Source organism: Phalaenopsis equestris, unplaced genomic scaffold, assembly GCF_001263595.1.
Source record: "Phalaenopsis equestris unplaced genomic scaffold, ASM126359v1 Scaffold000251, whole genome shotgun sequence".
NCBI classification, from domain to species: Eukaryota; Viridiplantae; Streptophyta; class Magnoliopsida; order Asparagales; family Orchidaceae; genus Phalaenopsis; species Phalaenopsis equestris.
In genome coordinates, this window is record NW_018164693.1 from 209,080 (window position 1) to 229,425 (window position 20,346).

At 33.0% G+C, this 20,346-nt stretch overlaps 1 protein-coding gene across 2 annotated transcripts; it reads left to right on the forward strand.

Moving 5' to 3' along the window:
• Positions 1-454: 454 nt before the first annotated feature.
• LOC110024191 (protein Asterix) lies at positions 455-15,313 on the forward strand. Of its 2 annotated transcripts, none has more exons than XM_020724007.1 (3): positions 455-684; positions 14,419-14,519; positions 14,925-15,313. In XM_020724007.1, exons 1-3 carry the CDS (start codon positions 547-549, stop codon positions 14,983-14,985), a joined length of 300 nt encoding a protein of 99 aa, XP_020579666.1. In that variant the 5' UTR covers positions 455-546; the 3' UTR covers positions 14,986-15,313. The 2 variants fall into 2 exon arrangements, with proteins under 2 accessions (XP_020579666.1, XP_020579665.1); XM_020724006.1 differs by having other exon boundaries at positions 462-696; positions 14,925-15,308.
• The last annotated feature ends 5,033 nt before the right edge of the window (positions 15,314-20,346 follow it).

Here is a 20,346-nt window from a genome sequence, read left to right on the forward strand (position 1 = left end):
GTTTGGCTATTTTTTTTTAAATTAAATGAATCAAGATTAATTATTGTCTAACTCAAATGTGACATATTGTTTCATTAATATATCCATGAGATATTCACCTAAAATAATAATTGTACATATATAAAATTTTAAATATAAATTTATATTCTATGTAATTATCCCAAATGATGGGGCAACTATACATATAGATCACCTCGAAATTGCTATTTACAAATCAACCTCTCTCTTTCATCAAAATTTTAAATTATCACTCAAATATCAAAACTCATGATAAACTTCCCATCGATATCTTTTATTTTTATCAAATTTTGAATAATTTGATCATGACATATGCATAAATACATCTATAAGTAGTTCAAAAATCTCATGGGCGGATAGTTGAAAATATGAATATTTGAAATGGTTATTAAGTAATTATCCGAGGTGATTCGAGCCCCTTCAAAGAAAATAAAATTCATCCATTATTTGTCCGAAGTAATCCCTAGCCGCGGGAAGAACCAAAAAGCGAGTACTTTAGCCGGCGAAGAAGAGCTACGGTAGTGCAAGATGAGGGAGAGCAGCTCCGCAGGGAGCGATCCTCGTCAGCCATTGACGGCGAAGCCCTACGTTCCGCCGCCGATTTCCCCGCAGGATCTTCCCGTCGATTACGCTGGATTCCTTGCTGTCATCCTCGGAGTCATCGGCGTAATGTTCCGTGTACTTATCTCTCCCACGCTCAGATCTCTTCATTTTTGCCTTTCGTCACTCTGATAAAAATATTCTGTTTTCTGTACTCCGATCCATGTCTTTATTCACTCTTGCTGTGAGATATGTGAATTGAGGAAACAAATTCCAGAAATGCAAAACAAGACTTTTGAAATGAAGCGCACAAAATAAAAGCCTCAGGAAACACAAGATTTTAACACGGGAAAAACCGAGAACAGAGAAAATCACGAAGACACGCCACACCAAAAAATCACTATAAAAAAATGAGGAGAATCATGCACATGACACCACAATAAAACCTCTGTACACTTTGAAAACACCAGTACACTTCCTTCATCTCATTTTCACATGAGAAACACCTTCCAATTGGCATAACTAAAATTTTATATGAAAAATTACCCAGAGGAAGTTGCAGGCATGGGGCGCCGTGATGGTGGCATTGCCGCACTCCAATGGGCACTGCTGTGTCGTGTTCTCGGGCTCTAAAACTAGATTGGGCATGGGGGCGTTCTCTTCCAGGAGCCGGGGGCACTACTGAATTGGCGTTGGGGCACTGTTTGTACAACATTGAGGTGCTAGGTACATAAAAAATAGAGGGCATTGAGACACTCTTTGAAAGACAAGTGCAATACATCACTTGTTGATTGAAGAGTGGTGCAGGAGCTTGGCGAATTCAATTAGTTGAAACCCGCAGGCATGAATGATGCCGCAGTGTGAAGAACTGGTCATAGATGAACAAATTAATGCAAGGCCACTTTCTCTCAATGAAATATGAGCAAATGCTCCATTTACAATACCAAAGCTGTGTTCAAGGTGACCAAACTGTGAAAGAATTTTTTATATTTAGTACTAGAAATAATTTAAATAAAGCTGATCAACATTTGGTAGCAAGGGATATAAGACGATTGAAAGATTTTATTGAATGCAAGGTAGAGATAAATTTAGTATGGCCTTTAGTTCAGCCTGTAAATTTTGCTTATAAGGCCGAATTATACAATCTAGGTAGCCTAAATCTTTGTCATCTTGTCTAGGATTGATTGAGCTTAATAAAATGAAAAATTGAGGAATCCTATCACACACCCTCACAAACCGAGCACCCGTTAGGGCCAAAACAAGACAACCAATTCTGCTGCAGTTAAACTGAAAGTTAATTCTAAGTGTATTTTTAGCTATGAAAATATATATTATAGACCCGATATGGGCAGATCTTTCAGTTGTTTCCTTTTGAGTCACTATAGTGCCTGAATTGGCTGTAGCTGCAATTACTGAGGGGCCGTTTGGGGGCGCGGTTTACCTGCGGTGCATCCCTAAACTGCGGTTAATGTTCGTTTGTTTCGACATTTGCTCAGCTGCATGGAGCATTTTTAATGAAACGCGGGTTGAGGGTTCGATCCCGCGGCTCGCATTTGTTTATTTTATTTTTCAAAGATGCCCCAGCATTTCGACTCTGCTTTCGCTTTTTTTTGCCCTAATCGTCCCGCGGAATGCTTCTGCATTTCTTCTAATCTTGGAGCTTTCTCCTAACTAACCCGCTTTCGCATTCTTCTGCTCTGACCCTCCCTCTCTTGCATTATTTTGAGACTTCTATGCTTCTTCCTACGGTATTCTCTATCCCTTAAACTCGCACCTCCCGCCTTCTTGAGTTTGGTTGTTTGTTTTTCTGAGAGTTACAAAAATTTGTTGGCATCTAGTTATTTTGTGCATTTGATTTGTGTTTGAGGATATTGATTGTTGGTGATGGTGGTTTTGGCTGTTGTTCGTTTCTTTCATTATTTTGAGATGCAAAGGATGAGGTATTGGTTTCGACAGCTGTTTTGGCTTTAGGCATTGGTGATGGTGGTTTTATTATTGTTTTGGTGGGGTGTTGAATTTGTGGTTTTGTTATTGCATTGGTGATGGTGGCTTTGATGAGATGTGGCTTTCGACTGCTGTGGTTTGAGTATTATACATGTGGTGGTTTGTTGTGGTTTGAGTATTATGCACATCAATTGGGTGGTCTGCATGCAGATCTTAAAAAAAAAAAAATGCATAGTGATGCTTGACAAAATTCCTTTAGGGGGTTCCTGTATATAAGTGCCCCTTAAAGACTGGTGAAGGTGGTTTTTTGATGTGTAAAATTGAATATTACACATTGTTCATTCGAGTTTCATAATCAACTTTCTTAAAAGGTTGACAAAATAATGTTCAAGTCAGTATTAGTTCATGTCATAACTCAACACAATGATAGCAATAGATAGACAAAGCTCTATGCATGTTCTTGTGAAAGTATTCTGTGTTATATGTCTATATATGAGAGTACCGAAATTTCAAAGTTAATGTTAAATTATTCTGTGGCTACTTGATTTTGAATGAAGTCATTTTCTGTTACCCAAGTGAAGTTTGAGTTTTCTTATTTGATACATTCACTTTTCATTCATATTTCACATTCAATTTGTGTTGATTAAAGTACTATTGTTCATTGTTATTTTATTTAAATATGGATGGTGGCTGAACTGGGGCGTGTGTATGTCTCTCTGCTGTTGGGTGTTTGGTGTTGGTGCTTGGGTGTTGGTGATAGTGGCTGGACTGGGGTGTGTGTGACTCTCTAAAAAGTGGGTGCCTGGTGCTAGTGATAGTGGCTGGATTGGGGTGTGTGTGCCTCTCTCTATTGTTGGGTGTGTGGTGTTGGTGCTTGGGTATTGGTGATGGTGGCATGAACGGGGTGTGTGTGCCTCTCTTCACTGTTGGTTGTTTTTACAATTTTTGTTTTTCTCATGTTTACATGTTTTAACTTTTACCTTTTTTAGGTTAGGTGTTTGTTTTTCTTGGCATTTTTTTTCATGTTCTTTGTTTTACTTTATTATTTTTATTATGGTTAAGTCCAAAGAAGTGGCTTCGTTAGCAATATGGGATAAGGAAGTAACAAACTTATTTTACAACCTATGTATTAAGGAGATTGAGTTTGGAAATAGACCCACCACATACTTTAACAAAGAAGGGTGGTAAAATATTGCGAAGAAGTTCCAGTAAATGACATGAAGGGAGTATGATAGGTTAAAATTTAAGAACAAGTGAGATCAGTTAAGAAAAGACTGAAAGTTGTGGAAGGAATTGAAACGGGATCCACGGATTGGGTTGGGATCCTATCAAACAGACCATTGATGTTTCAAAGGAATGATGTACTGAGAAGTTACAGGTAATAAACATACTTTTAAATGCTTGTATTTATCTTCGTAATTCATGTTATTTTGTTTTAACTAATATGCTTCCTTGAGCGTTGCTGGCTGTGCCAACCACAAAAAAATTCAAGGTGAGCGGAATTGAGCCAGACCAGGAAGAGAAGTTGGATCTCATTTTTAAGGGGGTTGTCGCGATGGGCATGCATGCGTTCAACCCAAGTGAGTAGGGGTTTGTAGGCATACCAGATGACTTGACAGCCGAGCAAGTTACTAGATCAGGTGAAGGCCCGAGCATAAACTTGAGGGAACTCGAGTCCACATGCTAATCAAAATGACCCAGAGTGGTGAAAAAGAAAAATGAAAAGGTCGCTTTCATCAGAAGCTAAATAGATAAACTGATAGAAGTATGTGCAGCTCAGCCTGGTCCTTTAAATGACACCACCATAGATGGCTTTCATGGAGTTTTAGATGCGCATTTTGAAGTTTTGGCTGATACGACGTTCTATCTAAACTTCGTTAAGTTACTTGAGGACCCGACCCGCAGACAAATATTTATGAAGCTGCGCTCTGAGCTTCGTATACAATATTTACGTTTGTCTATGGAAAAATGATTCTGTGATGACATAGTTTGATGGCTTGTTTTTTTCCCGCTGTTTATTTGTTTCGATTGCTTTTTTCGTCTTTGTTGTGAACAATAATATGCCGCCATGTAGTTATTTTTGATATGGAGTAGTTATTATTCAAACTTTTATATTTTTTTTGGTGGGTTTGTGTGGTCCATGATGAGTCATATGACCTTATGAGTTCTTCTGGATAACCGGTTTGTCGTTATTATACGTGAAATCCTAATAAAAACAATCTAAATCCTCTCTTCTTTTCGGTGCATTGGTTTATGAGGACTTACTGGATGACTTTTTTTTTTGGTGATATGAACATTTGACACGGTACATGTCGTTCGGTATGACATAAACCTTCCTTTCTTCGTAGGCTACATGCATAATCGGGTTTTATGCAAGTGTAAGTCTTAAATATAAAATTTTACTTTGTTTGGAAAGTTTGTGCCTTGATCTCTTTGTGTGTTATTTATTTTAGTGTAAGGCCTATGTAATATAATCATGCATCAGATTGGTTTTTATTAATTAATCTATTTTTTTTTCTTATTTTAAATAATTAAGTTGCTTTAATATATCTTTTCCTTTTTGAATTGTTATGGTAAGGTTAACAAAATATTCTACGTCACTCTGGCTGTTGAGAAGAATGCCATCAACATGATTTTTAAAGCTTTTATTTATGAAGCTTTTGTATGTAGTCCAAAGTTTAATGTTTGAAGGGCATAACTTTGAAATGGAAGGTTCTCATTTGTGACAATGACCGTCTTTACTTTCTCCATGATGCATCAGATTTGATTGTATCCTAAGAATGCATTAATAAAAATTAATGCAGAGAATCCAACAATTTGAAGACTCGATTGGCAATGGATATTGATTTTTCAGGCATATATCATTTACTTACATGAAATTGACATGTATCCTCCACTTGTTGTTTCCTTTGTTGACCATTCCTACATTTGAATTCATTTGAAATTTTGAACTTTCCTAATGAATTCAGCCTTTAGGAGTTTATCATTTTTTTATTGCCAATTTTATCTCCTCTGAAAGTTTTATTTCTTTTGTTTGATTGCTGATTCGCCTTGGTTGATGTGCAATTTATGGCCATCGCAAGCATGTCGGGTGATTCACAAGCAAAAATAGCTAAAATTTTATTTAGGGAGAAGAATTGATTTGACTTTTGTGTGTATTTTATTGAGGGTTTTTCTCCCTATTGATACAGCATAATTATATTGTAAGTTACTTCAGGTAATTTCTATAAATAAAAACAACTAGGTGTTTGGTATTTACTTGACAATATTAGTTTTATAAAATATGTAAGTATTAATCTGGTTTCTATATGAACATTTTTAAGTAGAAGTATAATATTATGTATTCTGCAACGTTTATTCCACCTAAATTCCTTGCGGGATTTCTGCCCCTTCATTCCCATGGACTACTACAATAACAAGGAGGACCTGCCATCTCATTATATGCCAAGCTGGCCCAAAAAAACCCCAACGTTCCTTAAGAGGTAAAGTGGATATGCTTCATGCTTAACTTAAAGTTGATTTTTTGAAATATAGAGCCTGGTAGTCTTTTTCTCAGAATGTTGATCAATTGCTTATGTATTTTAACATATGCGGGCTTTTCTAAAGAATTATCATTTGATTTTTGTATTTTTTGCCAGGTCATGTTGGATTGGGTTGTTTACAATGTTGATGGTAGATGATTTGTTGCAGTGTAGCTTCTTAGTATTTTTCCATTTTTTTCCCAAGCCATTTAGGATAAGTTTAATCCACAAGTTTTTATACCATGGGTCATTGCTTGTAGTTCAATTTAAACACTAAATTTGGTGACTTCTGATTACTAGCCCCCCTCTAGGTGATTAGGTTCTCACCTAAGGTGTCATAACCGGCATTAGATTTTCTATTTGAGGGATCCTACCTAGTCAACGTTTGTGTATAATTCCAACTTGAGTCTTCTATTTCTTTTGAAGTAAGATTTTTTTATTTTCTAAAGTTGCTTTGATGTATTAAAAAGTTCTATATGTTGCTTATAGATATGTTTCTTAGGATTATGTATATATTGACTTAAAAAACTTGCACATAGGATGCCTTTCATCAACTTTGTTACCTCATTTTGTCAACTTTTGTGTTGTTTTCTCTCTCCAATAATTCTGACAAGAACATTTAGAATTTATGAGGGATTGCATCTCATTACACATTTTTTTGGAAGATGAATAATGTGGCCTTTGAGCCACTTTAACTCTAAGGATGCATTTGAGTTTTCTTAGATTTTTAATTTTAAATTATTTGGATAGTTGATCTTTAACTTTTTTATTTCTTCTACATTATGTTCTAATATAATCGTTTCATCCACATAGTTCATTAGGGTCATAATTTTTTACTCTATTTTTTTATGAAAAAAGGGTGATTTCTTAGATATTGTTTGATGTTCATTCTTGCAATAGCATTAGTGAACTTCTCAAGTCATACTCTTAGAGATTGTTTGTGTTTTTTTAATTTTTTTTCAACCTTTACATTTTTTTTTTAAAAGAGCATTATACGGCTCCTTATGCATTTCATCAAAAAAAGAATTACAAAAATAGGAAAATGTTCTTTCTAAAAACTCAAAAGAAAACAAACACAACTCACACAAAATAAGGAGAAACCTAAAGGTCATTTTCCAAAATAAAAACAAAATACAACACGTCCACACTAGCAACATACACAAAAAACTCGACCAATATCATTTAAAGCCAGATTAATAAGATCAACAGGAACTAACTCGGTAACCAAAACACCATGAGTCTTCAATCCAACCTTAGCTGCCCAATGAGCAACCATATTGCACTCCCTCTTAATATGAGACCAACAAATGACCAAGTTTTTAGACATTTCAAAAATTCTCCTCATTTGGAGACTAACACTTCAATGATAATCCTCCTGTAATCTGCAATATCTCCATAAAAGTAAAAATCAGTTTCCATAATAATAAATTTCCAGCCACATTTATGGGCCACCTGAAGACCAAACACAATAGCCCCGGCCTCAGCAACCAAAGGGGACAGGTAAAGCACCAGCCATAAACCAGCAAAGAATAGAGCCCATAAAGTTTCGGCAAACACTACTAACACTAGCGTAATTATTGTTCCAGCAACCATCACTATTAATTTTGACGAAAGGAGCAATAGGTTTGCTCCACTGAATTAAAGAAAAAGCTTTAGCTTTAGAACTTTCAGGAATACAAAAAATCTTTATCAAATCCCTAAGTTTACCTTTCATCTTCAATTTAGGAGATAACAAATTAAGACTTTTAATAAAATAAGAAATAATCAAACTAAAAGTATGATTAATATTAGGAACCTCATTATTAAATTTAATAGCATTCCTAGCAAGCCAGATAAACCAGATAGTAATGACAGGAACAACAACAACATGACCAATATTTCTCCAATTAACAAAGATATCAGAAAAGGTAACAACCTGTAACAATTTAGGATTTGAATGAATTGTCATAATAACCTTACGCCAAATTCCAGCAGCAAAGTGACACTCAACAAAAATATGATCACTACTATCCTCATTATTCCTGCACAACACACAGTAAGAAGGCAGCGACAAACCTTTAAGCTTGAGTAAATTATCAGTAAGAGTCGGATTATGAAAAAGTCTCTATATAAAGAAAGAAATGGAAGACTTAATCCATGAATTTCAATTCCAATTGAGATCAAGACCTTGAAAAGATTGAAAGGAATTAGCAAAACTTTTGGAAATAGAAGCACCAATAATACTTTTAACCCGAGGCACATCAACCCCATCACTGAAGATAGGAATCAAAGAAATAAAATTAGCATCAGTAGAGTGGACCTTATTCAAAAGGTCACGATAACACCATTTATTATTCAACTAGAAATTATTAACCTTGAGATCGATCTCAGCAGGACCACCATACCAGCCACTAAAGCACCCTTACCAGTCCAATCATCATACTAAAAGGAGCAGTCTCCTTTCCCAGTATTCTGATGAATTAAATCTTCAGTGTTCCTTGCCACATGTAACATTTCTTTCCAAATAAGTAACAGTAATAGCCAAAGGATGTTTATTAGAACAATATTTGGCATGCATATAAGAAGCCCAAATGGAATTATTCATCCTAAAACGATACCATAACTTCATATAATTGATTCTAATAAAATCAGTTAAGCTTCTAAAGCCCATACCACCTTTATCAATAGGCTTACAAAGCTTAACCCAACTTCTCCAATGAATCTTAGAAGAACCTTTGCCTTCCCAAAGAAATTTATTAAAAGATTTTCCAATTTTTTAATAAATCCCAAAGGCATATTCATCACCTGCAAGGAATAAAGAGGGAGAGAAGTAAGCACACTCTTAAGAAGAGTGATACGACCACCAAAAGAAAAAAAAATATTTTCCCAAGACAAAATTCTATTACAAACTTTGTCAAACAAATTCATACAATTAGCAGTACGGCTCCTCCCTTTGTCCAGAGTAAAACCTAAATAAGTTAAAGGTAACATAGCCTTCTGAAAATCAGTATAATCCATAATCCAATCTTTCTTAGCAACAAAAACAAACTTAGAACAGTAGAAAAAATACTTAGAAGTATTAAAAACTAAATCAGAAATATCTTGAAACCGAGTAATCTCATCCCAAACATGTTTAATGGATCTTTTATTAGCATTAGTAAAAATAATCAGATTATCAACAAAACTTAAATGAAAAATACCAAGCTTACCTTTATTCTTATAATTCAAAGATGGATAAGAATGAAAAAGATTATCCACTCTTCTAGAGAAATAATCAAAATCAATAATAAAAAGATATGGTGAAAGCGGTTTGATTCATACTAAGAATTTGAGCAAGAATAGGCTGAAGCCTTTTCACCATAATTTTGGAAATAATCTTAGCTAAATCCGTATTAGGACAAATAGGTCGAAAAACCTCCCAAGTAATAACATTACTCTTCTTAGGAATCAGAGCAATATTAGAAGATTTGAAATAATTAGGCAAATCTTTACCTCTGAAGAAGTCCTGTATACCCTTAACCACATCTATATGAATAATATCCCAACCATTTTCATAGAATTCAGCTGTAAAGCCATCTGGCCCCACAGCTTTACCAACCTCCATATGATCAATGATTTCTTTAATATCCTCACCACTAGGAATACTAGTAAGTGAGTTATGATCAATCATGATTCTATTATCATACAACATATGAACAATTCAATGGTAACCTGCGGCCTATCATCACTGCCAAACAAGTTAGAGAAATACTGAATACCATTACTAATAATATCAGCAGAATTAGTTAGCACAATACCATCTATGGTAGTAATTTTATTAATCATATTGCAATTTCTACGATTCTTAATGCAAGCATGAAAAAAAAGCAGAGTTTTCCTGTCACCATCAAGGAAGTTATGTTGAGCTGTTTTTTGGGCATAAAAATTCTCCTCCATATTAATGACATCCGTCAGCTGTTGTTTCCCTTTAAGCAACAAATCAATATCAATAAGATTGTTAGCAAAATCAGCTTCAAGAGTTTTAACATTCTCTTCAAGCCGCTCAATATTTCTATGAAGACCACCAAAGACCGTCCAATTCCATTTTCTAAGAACTTTTGCAAAATTTTTTTGAAAACCAGCAGACCCAACAACCATAGTCTTCCAATTGTCTTTAAGCAATTGGAAATAACTATCATGAAGGGTCCACATATTAAAAAATCTAAACTGATAATGCTTCTCAAAAGCAATATTCCAAATTTTTTAATAATATAGGCGCATGATCAGAAGCATTAATGGATAGATGTTGAACTTTATGTTGAGAAAATGTACTAATCCAAGAAGAATTGACAACAAAACGATCAAGCCTTTCAAACACTCTACCTCTATGCCAAGTAAAAGTGTTCCCAATATAACCCAAATCATAAAGCCCAACATCTATCAAAGTCTCATTGAATTCAGTGACGAGGGGAAAATTAGGAGGAATTCCCCCTTTCTTTTCAGAACTAGAAGAATTAAAATCTCCACCCATCAACCAAGCTTCTTAGAAACAGTGATGGATTTAATTAAAGTCCAAAACTCAATACGAGCCTTCTTATTACATCGAGCATAGATAATAGTGAAAAGGAAAGATTCATTAAGATAACAAACACGAAGATGTAGTAGTTGAATATGATTGATAAGAATATCAATACTAAAAAAATCCTTCCATAAAAACCAAATTTTATTATTAATATTTGCAATAGATTTGAAAGCACCAAATCTCCTCAAATATTTATAATTATTATCAGCAACAACCATAGACTCCAAAAAGCCAAAAAAAATTAAGATTATAAGCACAAATCAAATTATTAAGCCTATTAGAAGCAGAAAGCTTAGCAATGCCTCTAATATTCCAGATAAGAGAGTTAAACTTCATCATTACCAAACTTTCCTCTATTAAAATCAGAATTAACAAGCAATTCAGGCTTCTCCAAATTCTTTTTTAAGGATGGAGAAAGTAAGCATCAGGATTAAGATAGCTTAATTCTCTACTACCCTTAATTTTCCTTTTCTTGGTAGATGTTTGAACCATCCAACCTTCTTCCAGTTCTTGCCGAGTAAGCGCAAGCGCAAGAAATTCAAGAGCTTTCTGCAAACTGTGATGATGTTCATTGAGGAGCAATTAGAACTCTTGTACAAATTGTTTCAATCTCTAAAATTTTCTCCACTTTGTTTTGCGCTTTAGTACAATATGGTAACTATTTAGCTACTGTAATGATATGTGTTACTCTTAATTTTTTTCGTTTTAAGAGAATTGATCATGAAAACTTATCATATGACTAGTTCTAAATTATTTTTCTCTTATATACCATGTGAGACACTAAAAATGTCAGAATTATCAATGCTTCCCTCTTGGTAATTGTCAGGATAAGAACTATTAAATTCACATCGTTGTTAACATTTCGTGATTTTTCCATCGTTGTTAACTCTTGGGCTTTGCTACTCACCAATCAAGTGCCAAGTTAGTATTACATTTCTCATAAATAGAACATTCAATAAAGTTTTAAACTTTGACATAGAACTTATCTAACAAATCATCTCTAATCTTTTTTACCTCTAAATTACTTATGATTAAGGAAAACTTGACCTTCGAGCAAAAAAAAAAGTATTTGTTGGTTATGCTCCTAACGAAAAGAGGTATAAATGTTTTAACTCTAATTGTAAAAAAATGTTAGTTACCATGTATATCATTTCTTTTTTAATTACAATCTTCAAATCGAAAACTAATAAAATAACCCCCCTCCCCTCCCGCTCAAATTTTGATTGTTCAACCTACAAAAATTAAATCATATTATGCCAGAGGAAAAAGGATTCATGTAGCCGAACCCACGTAGTGGGATTAAGGCTTTGTTGTTGTTGTTGTTGTTGTTGTATTATGCCAGAGGAAAATAGGTCGTCTTTTAGATATTGAGGACAATTCAGGTTTCCTTACAATGTCATCTTGTGATGTTCATAACAAAGAAGAAACAAACAAAAGAAAAGAATGATGACATTGTTACCATTTGGTCTACTTAAAAGAAAGGGCTTACGGATCCTTTGCACTGCCAAAACCAGGAACTCTCCTGGTAATATCCTCACTGATGCTTTACTCTATATTCATGTCACTTCATCTTCACGTTCTGAGTCTTCTAATCCTGAACCTGAGTCTAATTCCAATCCTAAGTCTATTGCGTCTAGTCTTCCGATGGTTGCTTTTAAGGGGGAAAGGTTGTGCACCCAACACCCATTATCCCATTATGTCATATGAAAACCTCACCCACTTGTCGTGCTTTTATCTCACAATTGTCTTGTATGAAGATTCCTAATGTTATGCAGGATATCCTGAAATTCCTAAGTGGAAGGAGGTTGTTGTCGAGGTTTAAAGCTCTTGAAAAAAATGGACGTGGGAATTGATTGATCTATCTAGAGGAAAGATAATTGTTCGGTGCCAATGAGTGTTTATAGTCAAATATAATTTCGATGGCTTTTCAGAATGGTACAAGGCTTGATTACTTAAAGACATTCACCCCAATTACAAAACTAAATTTTATAAGAGTTCTATCACTTGCAGCTAACATTAACTGGCCCTTACAACAACTGCATATAAAAAAGGACTCTCAATGGGTTACTTAGAGTTGTATGTGGATGCACCTCCGAGCTTTATTGAGAAGTTTGACACTATTTGTTAAAGGTTAGGGGTACACTTAATGACAAGGAGATTATAAAATGTTTTTCAAACTTTCAAAGGATGAGAAGTTGGTCTTATTGCTTGTGGGTGTGGATGTCAATTCTTACCAGAGATGACGTATATGAGATGATCTGTTTAAAGACTTCCCTATCATCTGTGGGATCAAGGACTTGGGACCTCTGAGATATATCCTTGGCATGGAGGCCGCTAGATCGAAAAAAGGGATTGTTATTTCCCAACGGCAGTTTGTTCTTGTTCTTCTAAAGGAAATTGAGATGAGTGGGTGTAGGCCTACAAACATTCTAATGGCCAATAAAAAATTGGGAGATGGGAAACAAGGTGACCTAGTGAATACTGTTTGATATTAAAAGTTGGTGGAAAAGTTGATATACTTATCACATATGCGACCAGGTATTACATTTACTATGAGTTTGATAAATCAATTTATCTATTCACTTTTTGAAAGAGACCTTCTGACATTTAATAGGATTCTCAAATATGTAAACTGTACACCAAAATAGGGCTTACTCTTTCAAAAGACCACACAACAAAATATCGTGAAATACTCTGATGCAAATTAGGCAGAATCAGTAATTGACAGTGGATCGAATTTTGGATACCTTACGTATGTTTAGGGAAACTTGGTTACATGGCGAAGTAAGAAACAAAATGTGATTGCAAGTTGTGTTGAGGCAAAATCTAGAGCTATGACTAATAGAATATGTCACATGTTATGGTTGAAGAGAATTCTTGAAGAGTTTGGATCAAGATAACATGACAATGAAGTTGTACTTTGATAATAAAAAAGTCATAACTATTATAAAAAATTCAATGTAGCATGATCACACATGTGGAGATTAACATACACTTCATAAAAGAGAAAAGTGATGATGAAGCTATTTGCATGCCATTTATTAAAATTACTCAACAAATAGCAGATATCCTTACAAAAGTTTTTCAAGCCTAGTTTTGAGCTATTTATAGTAATTTGGGCATGGTAGATATCTATGCTCTAACTTGAGGGGAGTGTTGCAATTTTAGATAGTTTTATTTTTTTAGTATCTATCTTCCTTGTTAAGATATCCTTTTTTTGGAATTTCTTATTGTTGTTAAGTTGAAATTTTTTTTCCTTGGTTTAAGCATGTGGATTTCTTGGTAGCCTTCCCCCGCTGTTTATCTTACAATGTTTCCTACGGAATAGTTGAGGAATAATTATTGTTTTCTGCTCCCAAAAACTACAACACGATTGTGAAATTTGGTCACATTTTCTTGTATATAGTTGACCAAATCCCATTTTAGATTTCATCTGTGAATGGTTCAAGCAGCCGCTTTGAAATATAATATTTTTTTGATTTTCCTTTTCACTCTACATGTTTAAACTATTAAGTGTTGAGTTTATTTACCCCGTTGTGTTTTAGCCGGAGTTTCTGCAAGGCACATTGAAATATGAACCTCAAAGTGTTGCTTCTTCTGTTCGAGCACCTTTTTTTTTTTTGACTGCATATACGGTGTTGAGCTCTTAGTTATGATTTGGTAAATTTTGACTGGTGTTGCTTGTGAGTATAAAACAAGTTCTAAGTATGTTTTATTTTGGTGTTTTTCATTATCTTGGATTGATTTTTGAGAAATTTTATGCTGCTTTATTTCTACACATACAGCAGCTGATCTTTTTATTAACCAATAATGAGCGACAGGGGATATTGACCTGTTTCATGATTTGATCTGCAGTATAAGTTGTGCTCATGGCTGGCTATTATTTTCTGTGCTGAATCTCTTGTGAACATGAGGAACTTTGAAAACGATCTTAAACAGATATCCATGGCCATGATGTAAGTAAACTCTGAATATGTCCGCTCACATTTTTCAGTTCATCTTTCATTAAAATTGTATATAACTATTACTATGGAACTCATTATCCCTTTTAGAATTCAATAATGTTATGTAACTAAGCCTGAGAGGAACAGTTGGACTGGTGCTTATTTTTTTATATTAAAAAGTTTTGATAATATAAAGATACTATTTAATCCTGGGCTTGGTTTAGTTTAATTTAACTATATATATATAGACACACACACACACATACACACACATACATACATATATATACATACATACATACATACATACATATCTATTATTCATTTTTTTGGTTTGTGTGTGTGTATGTGCGCGCGGGCGTGCAGTAAAGTTGTGATTTGTGATTGCAGTAGTCTGAAATACAGATAATCTTGTAGGTTTGCCATTATGGGGTTGGTCACCAACTACTTTGGCCCAAAACGTCAGCCAAAAACATAGCCTTGATGTTGAGCAGAATCGTTCAGTGAGCCTGCGCTGATTTTGATAACATTGTCACAAATGAATTACAGTCTGATTTGCTTTTGTTTGTGACCTTTGTAGCTTTGGCTGCTTTTATAAAATTCACGCATTTAGTTTTGATGGCAAAGGAAGGCGACCAAATGACAACTACTTTCTCTTGTTTCCTGCAAATGGTTTTGTGTGTTGCCAATACATGATAAATTGTTAATGTCAGGACAATATTTCGACGTCAATGCAAGTCATTGTTACTTCTTGTTTGTTTATCCATCGCTCGTTTTCAAGCAAAAAGCTCATTTGATGACTACTCCTACAGTTTAAATGTCACAAATCTTGACTTGGCTCTGTTGTTCTATCTTTTACAGCAATGCATGCTCCAATTTATTAAATAAATAAATAATTAGTAAAACTGCCTCCTTGTCATTTGCTTCAATCCTACAATTCTTTATTTTTTGTGGTTTACATACATAAAACCTAAACATTCATATTTATATGCATATAATTGGAATCTCCAAAATAACAGCAAAATATCATCATAATTATTTTCTAAAAGTGATATGAGCATTTTCACGCACAACTTTATGACACCAATAGCTTGTTAGTGTAAATTATTAAATTTTGGGGGGTTAGATGTGTAATTACATAAGAGTTGTGTGGTATGTAAATAAATTTCCTTTATTCTTTATTATTTATCAACTATGTAAATGTTACAAATGATAATCAACAAAAAAAATATTTGTTATAATATTTAAGGATATATTGGGTGTGAATAAACTGAATTTGAAATTACCAGTAAAAATGCATATGAAGTTGATGCGCCTATTTTACCTTTTTTATACAAATAATAATTATTTAGATATTAAATCTTTTTATAGTTTCATTTATGTTTTCATTAATCCCTTTATTGAAAATAATAATTGAAAAAAAAAATACAAGTCATAATAATAGGGGAGTGGGTAGGTGACATTGAATTTTCAATTATTTAATCTGTCATTAATTTCGTATGCTTGTGTGTAAAATGGTTGTTAGAATATTAATGCAATAAGTAGGAGGATGCCAAAAATGTGGATCATATAATAAAAAATAATTAGGGGTGACTCTATTTATAGAGTCTAGGAGAGGCCTTTCAAATAAGAAATGAATCTATGCCACTCCTGCAGCCACATTTTCTTGACCAAACTATATTTTGTGGATATTTGAGTGTGTTGATAATGTCAAAATTGAGTGATATTGGACTTGCTAGATTTGCCTTGTTGAGATGCTCAATTTGATTATAAGTTTGTCAGATTTGGATTTTATCTGATCTTTCAATTAGATGTTATAAAATTAAAAAATTGGCTTAACTGCTCGATATGAGCATGATTTAGCTCGAATTGGACCAAACCGTGTCATTATGTTTGTCCTACTGAGCTGGTCAATTTTATAGTAATTTCTTGAGATCAAAGTTCTAGATGATATTCAATTGGGGTTTGAATGTTTCTTCCTCTAAAAAGGCTCAGCTTAACCTATCATAACTATTGTATTTTTTATGTGTACTATAAAAGAATGTATCAAATCAACTACTTTATTGTTTTGAAATGAGCTAAAAAGAACAATTTAAATGGCAATTTAGCTTTTCTTGACTCTAGAAAAATCTGACATCTTTCCAAACAAAAGAAACAAGGTCCAATCAATCTAACAAACCTAAATTATACTTTTCGTATGTCACCGTGTTCTCATAGGCTCCAATAACCATTGCATTCTAATGTTTAATTTAATGAAAGTTCAGCTTTTAATAGCCTACAAGGCTTGTCTTTTTGAAGGAAATTTAGCTTAACAAATAGTTTTAATCCCTTGGTTTCTTCAACTATTTGATTAGCTACATGGCTTCAACTCTATCGCAAGAGGACGGGTAATAGAGGAAAATCAAGCAGAGGAGCCCACAATACACTGATGTTTCCATGCAATTTGAATGGTATGCATTGAAGGTTTAAAATTCAATAAGAGAAAACAACATTCCAATAGAAATATAAGAGTTCAACATAATCAAGTAATTTGGTTGTGTAAATTCACGATAAATTTATAGAAAATAAATGGTTTTTCTTTCATGTTTCTCACATATTTAATATAAGCTATTACAAACTTGAAAGGTTAATTCTAAAAGATATGCAAATAAAAATTATATAAGTTTATATAGATAAAACTTTATCCACAATTCTATCTCCCTCGTAATAATTTATGAATTTTGAGATAGCCTTGTTGCTAAATAGGAAGAAAAATCATAAGCCTTAGCTCAATATAATTTGTCAACACACACATAAGCAAAAGTGCAAGAAATAACAATATTTTTTACGTGTAAAAATCCTAGAAATGAATAAAATTAGTGGGCCAAGCCTAGTTAAAGTAAAGCATTAGAAAATTAAAAATAGAGGTATATTCTTCTTTTGAATTAGGGAAATATGAGATTATAAAAACTAATAATAACAAGTGTATAAGAGTAGTTTGGCTAAAACAATCATAATTAAATTACAACAACTGTAGGTTATGGCTACAATAATAGTAGTTAGCTGCAAAAATCGTAACTGAGCTACAATAACTATAGTCCTTAGGTACAACAAACATAATTTGCTATAAAAGTCGTAGATGATGGCTACAACTAGTGCAGCTGACTGCAACAATTGATGATAGTGATTGACAATAACTAGTGGTTGTTCACTTGCAATTTTCTTGACGAGTAATGACTTAGTTGTCACCCCCAATCTCTCTCACTCATATGTGAAGAATGAGACCCTATTGATAGTTTTAGAGAAGAGACATGTTGATAAATTCATCCAGAATATTAAACTCTAAATTACATAGTCTATGTTGATTTTCTTGATCACATATAATTTTTTTAACATTTAAATGCTTTGATGACCTCAAAATTAAATGATATTGGGCTCGTTAGATTACTGTCGTAGAGCTGCTTTATTTGACTATAAGTATATTGGATTTTGAAATAATTTAACATTCCAATTGATATTCTAAATCTTTTAAATATACTTCAAATGCTTGATTCAGGATTATTTGGACTCAGATTGAATCACTTTCAGTGTCACTGGGCTGATATTGTCAAGAGATTCAGTTTGATTATAAGTTTTTTTTTTTGAAAACAAAGCTTAGAGATCCTGAATTTAAATTAGAAAAATCTTTTATCTAAAATACAGTGAGATTCATGCCAAACCATATAAATTTTTTGGTGGCATTCAAGCATGCAATATAAACTCTTATAGTAGCCTTCAACGTGTCGATGATTATGATAACCTCTAATTAAATAGCTAAATTGATATTAATTATTTATTAACATATTTAAAAAAACTTGCTGAATTAGGATAATTAATTTTTGAATAATTATTAAATTGGTAAAGGATTCTAATTAGGCATAAATATGCACATAAAACATTAAATATACCAAACAGTGTATTTAATTAATAAATAATATATCAAATAGGCATAAACCATTAGCTAATGTGGTATCAGTGGCATTAGTTTTAAATTCTTCATTAAATTATTATTTATTAATTTTTGATCAAAGATTCATGATAGTAAGTGGTCGTAGTTAATCATTTTTTAAGGATTAATTAGCGTAATTTTTTTATATAAATTTTTTAAAATAAATTTAAAAATCTTAATTATATTTTTATATAATTGTTATTAAATTTGCATACTATTTCCATATTACATCTCTCTGTGAGTGACTGGAACATTAGAGGCGGCAAGGACGGCAATGGAGGGGCTTAAGGCTGGAAGGACAGTGATGCTTTGGTGATATTTACATTTATACCACCCTAAACCTTTATATCACTGGCAAAAATACTACAATGTTATCTTTTGAAAGGTGAAATATACTATTTTCATAAATAGGTTATTTGCTATGTAGCTAAAATTTATAGTTTTGGTGTTAGATGTGTAACTACATAGGAATTGAGTGATATTTATGTAAATATTCTAATCAGTTGACATGTTAGTCAAATAATTTGACTGAATATTTTTGGTTTTTTTATTATTTAAATTTGAAGTTACATTTGTGTGTGTGCATGAACATTCAAATGTATACATCTTTTTTAGACTAATCATGGTTTTATAAAATTTATCTTTCAAGTCTTCATGTTATTGTTTTTTCTCAGGAATCTCTTGATACACTTCCCTTTTAATTGTTCAATATTTTCTTAGAATTTATATTCTCATTTATATATCCATTCTTCTTTATAGTATATTCACAACATTTAAATCTTGCATTCTTATATACACCTCCCTTTTAAATCTTTCATGACATTTAAATTTTTATAGTATATATATAGGTAGTCTTCTCTTCTTCTTATATTTTGAATTTTAATTTTTAGCATCATACCCATTTTAACATATCATATGCCAAGTACGTTAATTCCAATCCATCTATTTTTTAAATAATGTGTTCTATTGTCTTATTTTTCACTTCTTTTTGTGGATGTCTCACCAATTAGAATTATGTTATGCGCAAAGGTAACTCATTTACATATCTTTTGTGAGTATCTCTATACAACAACAATAACGGAGCAAGCTTTTTTCTCACTAAGTGGGGTCGGTTACATGAATCCTTTGTCTCTATTGCGTTCTATTAAATGTCATATTTTCATTCAATTGTAATAAATTAAGATTATTTTTTATACAATATGTCCAAGTCTTTTTCGTTTTATCTTCATCTTTCTTAACATAAGTCAAATCTAAAACATCTACTCTCATAATCGGATCATAAGATGGTCCACGTTTAATGTGACCAAACCATCTAAGACCACTCTTTCTAATCTTTTCAGTCACTGGATACACCAACCCTATCACGGATATATTCATTTCACATTTTGTCTCCAAGTGTCAAGCCACTCATCAACCTAAGCATTCTCATCTTGGCAACACTTAACTTTGTTTTATGCTTCTCTTTTAAAGGCCAACATTCTGCATTATAGAGCATTGTAGAGCTCACCGCTATCTTATAAAATTTTCCTTTTAAGTCTAAGCGGTACTTTTCTATTCACAACAAACCTGATGCATTTATCCACTTCAACCAACCAACTTGAATTCTAACAGTAACTTGTCCATCTATATCACTATCACTTTGAAAAATGCAACCGAGATTTCTAAAACTTTCACACCTTTTAATGATTTGATTACCAATAGTTACAACTCTTGCTACTACTACTAAAATTATACTTCATGTATTCAGTTTTAGATCTACTCAAACTAAGACTTTTAGTCTCCAATTTAGACCTCCATAATTCATGTCTTTCCTGAACTCTTTTTCTATTCTTATCAACAAGAAGGATATCATCATCTAAAAACATACACTAA